The sequence below is a fragment of the Oenanthe melanoleuca genome, chromosome Z, assembly GCF_029582105.1.
Source record: "Oenanthe melanoleuca isolate GR-GAL-2019-014 chromosome Z, OMel1.0, whole genome shotgun sequence".
Classification (NCBI taxonomy): Eukaryota; Metazoa; Chordata; class Aves; order Passeriformes; family Muscicapidae; genus Oenanthe; species Oenanthe melanoleuca.
The window spans coordinates 7,877,429-7,890,951 of NC_079362.1; the positions used below are offsets into that span (position 1 = coordinate 7,877,429).

The 13,523-nt window shown below is 40.7% G+C and overlaps 1 protein-coding gene across 1 annotated transcript in view; it reads right to left on the bottom strand.

Moving 5' to 3' along the window:
• The window catches only part of ZCCHC7 (zinc finger CCHC-type containing 7), an 86,547-nt gene that overhangs the window by 8,822 nt on the left and 64,202 nt on the right, over window positions 1-13,523 (bottom strand). Inside the window, exon 7 of the mRNA XM_056513028.1 lies at window positions 11,562-11,597. Within this exon, the coding sequence (XP_056369003.1) occupies window positions 11,562-11,597 (36 nt within the window). The remainder of the gene's footprint in view (window positions 1-11,561; window positions 11,598-13,523) is intronic.

Sequence of the window (13,523 nt, forward strand, 5' to 3'; positions counted from 1 at the left end):
CAGCTGTCTAAAAAAACCTTTCTCTTCCCACAGGACTTGTGGAGGTCTCACCTGGGCATCTTCCCACAAATTACACTTCACTAAATGTGCTCATGACATTTGGACATCACCAAAACACAGTGAAATACCCAGGAAAAAAGTGATCTCATTCAGCTTTTTAGGGCTTTCTGTGTTTTTTTTTTTTAATTTTTTTAAGTGATGATACACATTAAATTAATTCTGTTAATGAATTAAATTTTAATTTTTGATTGTACAGTCGGGGAAACCGAAACCTTTTCCAGAGGAAGAAATTTAACTTGCCCCGACCACAGTATGAGCACTGTGATCTCCTTCTAGAGAAATAAGACATTTCTATAATGCATTTTAAAGAGATGCAAATAGCATCTACAATTGACTGTGTGAAAATGCTAAAGGAAGAGACAAAACGCACAATATTATATATTTGAAATAAATGGATGCAATCTTTTAATACTCTCACAAGCAGAGGAGAAAACCCTAAAATATTAATTCAAAAAGTGTTCTCTAAGAAATGGACAAAAACCCCTCAAGTTCATAGAGAAAATGAATGTATGCAAGATAGTGAGGATAACAATACAATCCCTGAATGCCTCAAAATCTTCATGGTTTAAAAGGCATCCCAATTTTCTCCAAAGGTGGTGGCATCTCTCTAGCCGTCCATGGCTAATTTTACAGGAAATGCAAAGCGTTATTTAAAAACGATGGCACATTAAACTCCAGCTATTCCTGATGTGGCTCTCAAACTACAAACCTATCTCCCCTTCTATTTTAATTTTAAAGTAAGTTAGCAAACACTTCGTTCCTAATCCCTGGGGACTATCTGTATGGTGACACAAACGCACAAATTTATGACAGTAACATAAATGCTCCTCCGAAGTAATGTGCAACATTAAGTGAAATCGTTTCCTGGAAAGATATTATAGGTATCTATATTTTATTTGCCATCTTAAACATATCTGGGTCTTTATGACCTTATTTTTAAAATGTATTTCCTTTTTACATTTCCTGGTGCAAATGGACTGCATAAATAAGCAATGTGCTATGAGGCTTCAGACTAGCCGATAAACCCTTTCAATTTTCATGCCAGCTTCTTCTTTTGTAATTCAAATCTGGCTGAAAACTGGCAGCTCTGAAAACTGAAACAAGCACTGCCACAAATACCTTGTAATGCTATCGACCTTGTCTGCCCATGCAGTGAGAAAGGGGGATGCATATGTGTCTGCAGTCATCCAGATAACACAACTCATTTTTTTGGGGGGATAACAGAAGCTGGACCCGGACTGCGCACCCAGAGCAGTCATTACCAGGCAGGCTGGAGAATAAGTCTCTTCAAAATACACAGCGCATTTAAAAACCATATACAGGGCTCAGCCACTGCTTTCATTACCAATTTTAATTTAGCTCCTTCAGTTTGCTAGCCAGATAAACTCTTTAGTGCTGTTTTTTAATCTATTTGCCACATTTTATGTTTAAGATTATAGTAATATGGGACAGGAGAAGGAATCACTTTTGGAGGAAATAAAGAAATAGATCCGCTTATCGGCGCCCATCAGAAAGTTCATTAATCAGCCGGGCTTTGTGCCCCCTAAATTGAAAGGTTAAATAATCCTCTCAGGAATATTTCTCGGCACCGCCGCCAATTGTCCGGAGAGAAGCTGCCATTCACCGTGCTCCAGATCGGTGACAGGGTATTTTACCACCGTTTGGGCCCCAAACAATGACGGACAAATGGCCTGGCTCACAAAGAAACCTTTTAGTACATGGATGGAGAAAGGACCACAAGCTTTGAAGTGGGGTGGGGGAGGTGGGGAGAGACTGTGCAGAGGAGGAGGAGGAGGAGGAGGAGAAGGAGGTGGAGGAGGAAGAGGAGGAGAAGGACGAGGAGGAGGAGGAGACTCATGCACTGGGACGTATATTTTATTTGAATGTGTATTAGGGGATTGGCCAAATGTTTATATCTGTACATCTATATATTTATATATCTATATATCCGCCAGGGCACGGCACCGGCTGCCCCCGTGCTAAGCATATGCATAGTTATACATACATTTATACATTAATCTGAAAACAAACATTTGCAAAGGTTCTAAAATCAGAAGATGAACAGAACTAAAGCACAGTTATATTTATTAGCTAATACACGGGGGAGCCTGCCAAACCCCTAGGTTTTAATTTTTTGTGTCATTCTGGATGATCTACAGCTTCTTTTCTCTCACTTTAATCTTTATGTCATTTACTGATCATCCCTCACCCTTGCACCCGAAAGGAGGAAGTACCATGTCTGAATAACTTTCTTAGGGGAGTATTCTTAATAGGTATTTCTTGATAAATAGACACTTAATAAATACTTTTTGGAAGTGATTTCAAATCACAGCTAAAATGGAAGTAAACATGGAAAAATGTTTAGTTCTGCTGAATATGAGATGCCAAGTGAGCAGTGCACAGTTTGCTAGGAGTGAGTTTTGGTGTACATTTTAAATAGATAATAATTGAACCCTTTAAACTCCCCAGCAGCTGGCCTTCAGCATGCAGCATCCTTCACTAACAGACAATTTCACAGAAGCACCCTCCTTACATTACCAACATGCCAACTGCACGTGTTAATGTTTATCCATTTTCTCATAATTTTTTCATGTGGTCTCCATTAACAAGCATCATATATATTCAGGAATAGCAGTTATTTGCACCTAGGTTCGTGATGAGTGACATTCATCCCGAATATGTCCTTGTGGAAATGTGTGACAGCTTTTACACAGCCACCAACAAACAAAAGATCCTCCACGTCCTTTTTGCACAACTGTTTTTAAAAATTGTTTTCAATTCCGTAAAGTTTTTACTTTGATATGACTTGGGACTTCCTCAGTAGTACACAGTGCCTAAAAATGGATCAGAGCATATCAGGTTTCTGCTCTCTCACACCATGTAAATATGCTGCTCACCAAAGCAGTTTCCTCCACACCAACTCTTTGGTATATCAGTGCTATCATTTCTCCTCTCTTTCCTTCCTGATGCCACCATAAAAAAATCAGAATGAATTTATCTAGCTCTCATCTGGCATCAAAACAACTCAGACAGGAACTGGGTGTCTCATTCAAGTCCAGGGCAAATAATTTTAAAGGAGGAGGTATTTCAGAGTTATTGCACAGTCCACAGAAACCCTCCAGTGTTAGTACTCCTGCATAGGTGCTCATCACCCCATTTTTTTAAGTGCCAAAAGAAGTTATAAAAATTCTTTAGAAACAGAATTAAGTGTGTAGTCAAGAAACAACACAAAAATACTTTCTGTTGGATACATGGTGAGCAGAGACCACAGGTGGAGAAACTGCAAGTTTGAGGGGAGCAAATAGAAAAAAAGGGGAAAAAAAAAAAGGACACGCCACTTTTGGACACAACTGTTAGAAACTCTGACCCAGGCAGTGACTGTCCTTCCCTTGCCAATGGCTCACCTGCTCTGGTGTAAAAACAACGCCTCTTCCTCAGCCCTGGCCACCCCGCACCGGGCAGCACTGCCCTGTGGGACCCCTAGAGCAGGGAAAGGCACAGACTGCAGCGCCCATTCCTTCATGGGGGCTTGCTCTGCCCACTGCAGAGCTGCTCCCCTGCCGTTGGGGTGTGTTTGTCAAATGTTAATTTAACCCGAATTCAAACACGAGTCGAAACCGAAGGCCCAGCTTCCCTCTCAAGCAGCCAAAATTTCCATGGTTTGCCTCCTTGTGCAGCCTCGGTGGGTGGCACAGCGTGTGCACACACACAGCACCCCACACACGCTCTGGGGCTCCTCTGTCAGCACTGCTCGTGGCTCCCTGCTCCCCACCCCTCTGTGCGGGCCCTCGGCTCCTTTAATTCCCTTTAAACTCGGTTCTTCAACACTTGAAATCAAAATCAGGATAATTCTGTCACAGGGATAGAAACTTTTCTATGCACATGACAGGACCTAACAAGATGTATTAATATCATTGACATGATAGACCCTCTTGGAATTAGATCAGTGAATATTTTTAGGGAGCCCTAATCCGTAGATTATTAACATGATCGAGCATAACTTGAGGAAGTTATTGTCTTAGCGAGCTCGGGGCTGCTGCGACACACCAATCACCGCAGGATGAACCATGCGCTGCAAACTGATTCACTGACTTCTGGCACTTTTTTACACTTCACAATATGAAAATGCACCTAAATCCATTTTATTGCATTTGCGCATATTATGTGTAACTGCGGGGTTTTCTCACATTTTAAAATGTCTGTTAAATTTGCTGGCGATTTTTGGCTTCCTAAAGGATTTTGAGACAAAGATCTGGCAAAACTTAAAAAAGATACCTTCATATCAAGTTTGGAGAAATTCTGGAGAAATTCTCAGAATGTAGGAACTTTAATATGAATATTTATACATAGCACTGACTGCAGAAAGAGGGCACAGAATTTTTTAAAAATCTCAAATCTTTTAAAAACACATTGGAAACCTCATTTTAGCTTGAAAATTCTATCTTCCTTATTTAGATGGTTAATACTTGAAATAATGATAATAATAATAATAATAATAATAACAATAACAATAATGATAATAATGATAATAATGATAATAATAATGAAATGCCTGTGTAAGTTTGCCTTTTCAAACTAAAGGGAAAAGAGGGGCAATTTTTAAACTGAATTTGTAAGCATTAAAGAAAAAAGCCACCTAAATCCTTTCCCTGAAAAGAACTGTGGTTGAGTATATGAAGGGGAAATATTTCAGCAGCAAACCTTCCCTGATTAGTCTCTTTGATTAACTAACCACTCACCCAGCAGCTTTGGTGTATGACAAAAATAACCCAAACCTCTCTGGTTTTGGGTGTGCAGGGCTGGAGGGACACATGCCACCAAATGTACTGCACAAAAAACGCCCGAGGCACACGGGGGTGAGCTAACCTGAGATTTTAAATAGTGTAAATACATTAATGTCCATCCCTGCTCTTCTCCCTTTCCCTTTCACAGTCAGATGTGGAAGACAGTGCTTTTGCAGCAAGCGTGGTTCTGGACACTGCTTCCACAGGCATGCTGCAGCTGGGGCTCTCTGAGCGATCTGCTCCCCAGGACAGACACCACAACGTCATTTGGAGCCCCAAAATCACAGAAATGCCCAGTCAGCCGAGCTTTCTGTTCACTGCTTCCAGAAATATACAGAAATGCACTTTTTGGTCAGGATGTGATCTCTCTTAACTCTCAATTTAGATTTTGTTTTCTGTGGAGCAGGTGCAGCAGAGCACAAGACAGGTAAAGGTTAGAGAAAGAAGGACACGCTTCCTGCCATGGTTACCATGTGAGGAAGGTAAGTGGCAGGTGATACCCGTGCTGCTGGAAGGCTCTGCATCCCACCCGAAATGTCCACGCAGATCCTTGCAGAAAATTTACACAGGGTTATTAAAGCTACTTCTTTTCCCCATCACAATTAAAATACACCCTGCAAATAAAAATTTGGGAACAACTTTTAGGCAGCATGCTTTTGCACTGAAAGCTATAGCAAATGCTTTGAACTCATAAACCTAACAGTTATTTCAGGACCTGAAAATGTTTTTGTTTCTGGAAAAAAAAAAAAAAAAGAAAAAAAGAAAAAAAGAAAAAAAAGAAAAAAGAAGCCTTCAGAAAGAATATCTTTTGTGAAATATGATTCCTTTGCAATAGGAAAATATTTGGGTTTAGGTTTCTGATAGCCTCCAAAAATATCTGAAACTTGAAAGAGAGTGGCAACACTGCAAATTACAATTAGTAGTGGAAAATAAACAGTGAAATCCCTCTGCCTGGCACACCAACTCTCTCTGACCTGCTGGCTTTCTCCAGGACAGCTGTGCAGGGTTGGCAGCATGTCAGGAGCAAAACCGACACTGAAAACCACTTGCAAGAGGGGTCAGGTTTGGACAATGCAGAGAGTTTAAAACAAAATATCTTCCTGTTTCTGTCCAAGCTCTGTCTCAGCTCTTCCCCCAGCTATCGGGGCAAGCAGCCTCTCAAAGGGCAGAAAATCCTCACAAACCCAAGCACCTCTCAAGAAGGTGTGTGGACACCATCATGCTCCAGGTGTTCACATGCCCCAAAACTCACAAGAGCCAGAGTCATCTTTACCCTAAATCCGTATCCCTGGGAATTCTGAGCTGCCTTCCCTGTGAAACACCCTGCTGAATGGATACTGAAGCAATGGCATACGAGGGCCCACTCTGGGATTCCAAAAAATGAGAAATACACGGGCTATTTAATAAACAGACTGGTTTTGGTGTTTTTTTCTAGAGCTGCTAGAAATAGTCTGGACACACCTGGGGGAAGCAGCCAGGTGCTGCAGCACTCCAGAGCAGCGCGCTGATCCCTGGCCTGTGGCTTTGTGTCGTGGCCAGTGGAGCCAGCCCTGCGGCCATGTCACAGCCACAGCTGCAAGGAACCCAGGGATTAACCTCCTGCCCAAAATACTCCTAAACCCATCCCTTCCCTCACCGCTCAACACCTAAAAAAAATCTCTGGAAACCAAATGCCATTTCTCTCTCTCAAGCTTAAATGTTTTTTGCCAGGGTTGCATTTTTAAAATTTTCCCTTCCTGGAAGTCACACTGTAACAGATAAAAATCGACTTTCAGGGATATGGCTCACATTTTCACTTCAGAAGAAAAGTAGCAGGACACCAGGAATTTTAATAACGCACACAAAGAAATTTGAGCGCAACATTTGAACACAAAAGACGAATGTCCCTTCGTGTCCTTCGTACTCAGGGCCAAAGCAGCCAGTTCCTGGTTCACCTTCCATTATGGATTAAAGGAAGCAGATTAAAAGTAAGATTAACAAACTGTCGAAAAGTGTGTTAAATGACAGCTCCTGCTAACTAAAGGCTCTGAACTCTGCTGGTGGCCATCTTGCTCGGGGAGTTTGGGTCCGGTGAGGGCAGGCACGGCGGCGAGCAGCACCGGGCACATGCTGGAAACCAGCAATGTTACAGAAAGAATTCACTCTGTCTCCGCGAGATTTACGTCTTAACACACGCATCAACAGCAAGGAACACTGCAGTGAAATAAAAAACTTGCTCTGCCCATTTTAGGGACAGAGTTTCTTTACTCGGCTGATATTTTAGCACTTGCACAGCAGGTTCCTGCCTGGCTGTGGCGGCCTCATCCTGATGCTGGGCCGAGCTGCCAGCACACGCTGCTGTGTGGCACGAGGTGCCGTGACAAGGCGGCTGTGGTGAGATCTGCAGCCAGCCCGGTCTCCTTCTGACACCAAAACACACCGGGCCCGGCGCAGCTCCGCCGCGGCCCCGCCACACCGCCATGCTCTGCAGCAGGCCGGGCCGCGCCCTGGGGCCTCCTGGCACCAGCGCAGCTCACACCAGAGCGAAACAGGGCCCCACGCACTGAGGATAAACACATTTACTCTTTTTCCTGCAGTGATGTCGTCTGTGGGTTGGAAATGCTACAGCTAGCACAGAGGCTTCAGCAGGCCGCTCGGGCCGCTGAGCCCCCGCAGGGCCCGGGCCCGGAGTGAGGCCGCAGCCCGTGGTCAGCGTGGGCAGTCCCGGACGGCCAGCGAGAGCCCTGGGCTGGGAGCCCACACCAGCAGACAGGGCACGGGGGCTGCCCACTGGGAACGTGTCCCTGCGGCCTGGCACGGCCTGAGCGCAGCAACGCCATGGGCCACACGGCGAGGGGCACGGGTAGCTGGTCACACTTGAAAGGAAAGACTGTATTTTTTTAAAGAGTATGCTACAAAACTGAAAGAAACAAAAGAAAGTCATTACGTGCCTTCTCACAAGTTTTTCCACCTTTTTTAGCGTTGTTTAGGGTTTATCTTTTATGCTACAAGCCATATCTTTTAGGGCTACAAGCTGGCCTCCACTTAAAAATGCTTGATAAATATAATTTTATAGCTCAAATCTGAAGTAACAAGAGAAAGGGAACAAGAAAGAGCCAAGTGCTCTGAGGGTGCCCCGTCAGGGAGGAGAGGGGATACGATGGGCAGAATTTCCCTGGGTTCGTGGAGCACCTGGCACTCAGGAAATCAGAGCTGTAAGCTGAGCTTAACCCAGAACAAAGAGCTCAACAAGGCCTCCAAATGCCTTGTGCCCAAAAAATCACACGTATCATCACCGGCACTCCAGCAAGCTATGATCAAAACTGTTTATCCAGAATCTGTCAAAGACGTCTTTGTCCTGTTATTTGATTGACAACAACCCCTGTGATAAACCTCAGTGGGTATGAACCAACAAACTACAAATAGATATCTACATAAGTAAAATCTGAATTATATTTTGACAAATACAATTTTCCTTCTCTGATACAGGAAAAATACAGAGAGCAGGCATGATGAAAATTATCTGTAAAAGTTTTAAATCACCATCTTAAAGAGGTTATTAAATAGTATTTTAAACCACAGTGGGAGTAGGATTTTTCTGCTGACTTTGATTAGGTTTTTTTTCCAGAATAATTTTAGTTAAAAGAGTTGAAAGAACAAGTTTAAAGAAAGTACTTTCAGCGACTTATAAAGCTTTGATTATCACACAGCCCTTAGATTTAAGCTTCATTGAATGCCTTATGATAATGGTTTTTTTTTCCATCAAAAGGCAAATTAAAATATTCCACTTACAACCCTCTTTTTCCCATTCCTTCGTAAGATTCCTTGCACTGGCAGTCTGTTTTGGTCAGAATAAGATGTTTCTGCCCATACAACAAATTATTTGCAATGTGCTCAAATTTGTCACCATGGCCAACGTCAACAAACCGCACCACCATCCCCAAGAGCAGAAAGGGTTTGTTATTGAGTCATTGTTTGAGCGGCCGCGCGCCATGCAGGGGCTCCGAGGAGTCAATAGATGGCAGTCCATCTCCTAGGAAAGGCATGGAACATGAATGAAATAACCAAAACCTCATCGGGGACAGAGTGGAAGGCCGTGAGGTTCCTCGCCAGCATTCGCAGAAATTAAAAATTAACTGAGAATACTTTATCCAACGCAGAACACTCGGACAAACTCTGTGACAGCCCTCTGCGAACAGGGCCAAAATCCAGTGTAGCATTATTATTATTATTATTATTATTATTATTATTATTATTATTATTATCACAAAACGGAGCCCCTGAGTGCATCTGCACATACACAGACCTCCATGTGGGATGCTCCCCATCAAGTTACCAAAACCAGTTTAAGTTTAGTGGTTTATCCCTGGCTGAAGCACAGGAAAAGCTCTTCTGTGGCCCCCAACAGCTGGGCCATGACAGCCACAGCAGCACTTTTGTTTTAAACATTGGCTATTTTCCTTAATACTGCTATGCTGCTTGTACCGAAATATTCACACTACAGCAGGAAAATTGTCAGATAACTTCTATGGTGAAATACTACTGTGCTGATATGAGAGTAAAAAACCTTGGCTTTTTGTTACAATCCTATAGCTATAAATATATATATTTATATATAAATATATATGTAACATATTTAAACATTATATATAATTCTAATTTAGAAGCTTTGTTTCTTGCCAGAACATTATTTACTTCTGCTCTGCTTCATGTGCAAATAAGAATATTTAAAGGGAATAATAAACGACAAATTTTAAATAATTCAGGTAATGCAGGTAATTTACTTATTGCAAATATCAACCATGTCTTTTACTACACAAATTTTAAAATTCCAGGCTTAACCCAATTGCTAATGTAACTTTCAGCCAAAGGTACTTGTCCCATGCAAAAAATGAAGGCGTGCAAAACATTTCCCATATGTCAGAAATGTGTATTATTTGCACATAAACTGCTCTTCACTGCAAAGTAAAAATCTGTTTATCAGAAGGTAGGGCCTGATGCAAAACCAATTAATCTGTGAGTGTTCATATTTGACCATGTTTCAAAATGTCCCCAAAATGCACCACAAATTTCCAAATGGGTACTTTTAACAATATGCCCATATTTGTAACCACTACATTTTCTAACAAGAACATGTTTTGACATGTTTTCTTAGCTTTACTTTGCATTAAGTGTAAACTGTGAATGCTTTCTGCAAAATTCACAGAAAAAATTCTCACCTCAAGGTACCTCAAATTTTGCTCTACTACAGCACTGGGTCAAGTTTAAGCTACCCCCTACTTTTTCTTTTACAGACATAAATGTTTTATAAGTGTTGAATGCAAGTAACTTTTTGAGGAATTTTCAATGGCAGGTGCGACTAAAATTAAATTACTTCTTTTATCTCAGTAAAAAACAGAACTCGGGATGTTACTGCACCAAATATTTCTATCTGATTATTAAGTTCCAAGTGTTATAAACATTTCAGAAATTGTTTTTACATGCACCCTTAGGGATTAAAATGAAAAACAGCGTTTACCTTTTTCCTACTTCCAATTTAAAAACAAAACAAAACAAACAGAAATACTCAGTGAATGCAGCTTTTTTTTCCTCTCATAATGTTTTTCTTTAAAAAAATCCAAGACCAACCAAACCAATAAAAAGTCTTTACCAGATCTGTTTAAAAGTAAATTCTCAGAAAGGGTGAAGGATTTCCAGGGTAGATCTTTGTGTTAGAATCATTATGCACGAAATACAAATGAGAGGTTTTAAGTGCAGATTTCTTCTATTCATTGAATTTTGAAGAAAAAAAGCAGAAAAAAGAGCATTCCAGTGCCATAAAGAGGTGGAGGCACAAATTATAAAGCACATCCCATCTAGTGCTTCAGAGAAAAAGCCAAAAAGAAAAGTAGTGGAGAAACTTTTCTACTTTGTTTAGAGCAGAGAACGGGAGTTAATTATCTGTAACAGTGAAATACGTGTGAGGCCGATCTGGGGAGCAACGACAGCAAAAGTGCAGAGCAGCAACAAAGCCCTGATTTTTAAAGGTGTTTTTATGTTTGACAATTTTAGAAATTAATATATTTAAGGACTGTGACACCAATGCAATAATTTGTTTTTATTGGTTAAATACGGTACCAGGTTTCAGTATTAACCAAATTTGTATGCATTTTGTTTTATTTTTACATCTGTTTTACATATGAGGAAAAACCTTAAGTAATAAACTGGTACAGTTTCACAAAGTTTTATTTTCCTGTTTCAGGGATTAACTATCAACTAAGGCAGGCCAAACAAGGAGTCACAGCTATATCCTGACTAGCTATAAATTATCTGCAAAAGTTCATGAAATGTTTTTCCTCAAATTCATGTCTCCGCTCTAACTGAGATTTATTTCACTCATCTAAGAAGAAAGCTTGTCACACAGAGTGACTAATTACCAGCATCTGGGATATCTGAGATGGGATTACTGCTTCTGTTATGCATCCCAACTTAAAATTTAATGCTCTGTGTGTAAATGTGGTCACTGAGAGAAGAGAGGCAAAGCACTAATTTAATTATTACAGTATTAAAATGAAATAAGAAGTTTTAAAGATGCTTAAAAAATAGTGACAGTGTTTCATTGCCTTCTTCAGTTCAAAAACTCTTCAGATGTTTATTATCTTCTCAGAGAAGATGCTTATCTATATTTTATGGTCAGCAGTTCACAGAGGAGTAAATAGGTTGGGTGTAGAAGAAAATAAAAAAGGTGTTTCTACTTACTGTTAGGTGATACTGCCTCCATATTTCTGGGCAAGCCTGGAAAATAAAAATATTGATCAGCTAGGAGCATGAAACAAGGTGCTTTACAGCCTGTTGGTTTTGGCATAACACAGTATCCACTGGTGTCGGTCACAGGAAAATAAGAAGCTTAACTGAAAGGGTCTGCATTTCAGCTTCAAAAACCCGGCTAGACAGTTTAATTGAATTTTACACTGGTTTAACACACTCCCTGCCATTGTCAGAAAGCCAGTAACAGTTTTCTCTCTGCCCTTTTTCTCGGAGGGGCAGAAGTTTGGGAGAGCAGCGTGTTCGTGACTGTAGGAAGCATTAACGCTGCAAAACAAACAGGGGCGGATTTAAATTCTACATTTTCTGGCATTTTAAATTTAAATAATGCTCTAGAAATTAAATCACAAGGTGCCTTCCTTTAATGTAGGAACAGAAATATTTTATCTTTTTTGTACGAATCTCCTTCCTAATCAAAATATAATTGTTACATGTAATAATCCTCAGCAGCCTCATGTCAGATGAGTTGTAAACAAGAACCATAACAGATTGCTTTAATGTTGCTATTTTTACAATGACTTGCCTGCTTTTTTTTTTTACTTTTAATTTCTTTTAATTGCCAGACTTTCACACCAAGTCCTAAGTGCAGCCCTTTGAAAAAAAAAATAAATAAATTCAGAGCAGGTTTTTGAGTCTCAGAAGTGACACAATTGACCTGAGGGATGCATGAGATGGTAAAGAGGAAAGCATGGATCTTTAAAACAAAATCTGAACATGCTGGTGGTCACTGAGGCTCAGATCACTCTCTCAGGAGTTCTTAACGCTTTTACAAAATGTACAATATTTCTGACAGCCCCTGAGCCACAGACAGACATGGAAATTGTGGCACATTTCGTCATTTTGGTGCACAGCTACTGCAGCAGAGGGCTTTCACTTCTCTTTAGAACATTTACCCTCTTATTACAGCAGCTCCGCACCCATTTGAACAATTACCAACTTGGTTTGCCAGCCTTCATTTTAAGCACTTTAAAAAGAAATATAGTATTCCACAGCTTTTCCACAATATGCTGCAGCTGCAATTTCAAACATTGCAGCCTCATGACTACTTGCAAATGAGTACTACTAACATTTCTTTAGATTTCGAATAAATTTTCCACTCATGCCCAAATTCTTGCCTTCTTTTATTTTCATGGAGCGTTTTAATTAAAAAAACCCCCACACCACAACCAGTATCTCTCAAAATAAAATCCAAGTTTTTGCCAGTCACCCTGTGGCACATACAGTGTGTTTTTCCCAGATGTGATGGAAATGATATTATTTATTATTCATTCTACCAGTAACATAATTGTCTGTAGAAAAATCTACAATCTGTCCTGTGTAATGATTTAACATTTCTCCTCTTACTCAAATACTGTGTGTAAATATTTGAGTTTTATATTAATATTTCTATAAAGGAAATGTGTGAAGGACATCACATTCCTCACCGAGGATCTGACAGTTTGAACACACTCAAGCTGTCTTTGAGCACAAACAAAAGGATTTTCCTCCTTCCCTAACTTAGCCAGGGTGCAGAGAGGCAACATATAAACACTCTGCAGCCTGCAAAAATTGCAGCAGAGCTCAGAGCATCTCCCTCAGACCGGAGGCGGTTTCAGCTGCGCAGGACAGCTGTGCTGGTCCGGCTCAGGGGTAGCAGGCAGTTATTTATACATTAGTTCTGGATAGTTCTCGATTACCACAGTGTGCCCAGGCTAATATGGTTGAACAATTGCAATCAGTGAGTTGTCCTATACTGGCAAAATGCCACTCTGTGGTATGACCTTTACTCACACGACTGCTGTTTAATAATAATAATCATCATCATCATCATCGAAATTATTTTTGAATAATTGTTTGGTTGGGTATTTTTTCTGCTCTGGACACAAAGACATCACTCTGAGCAAAGATCTCTAGCTC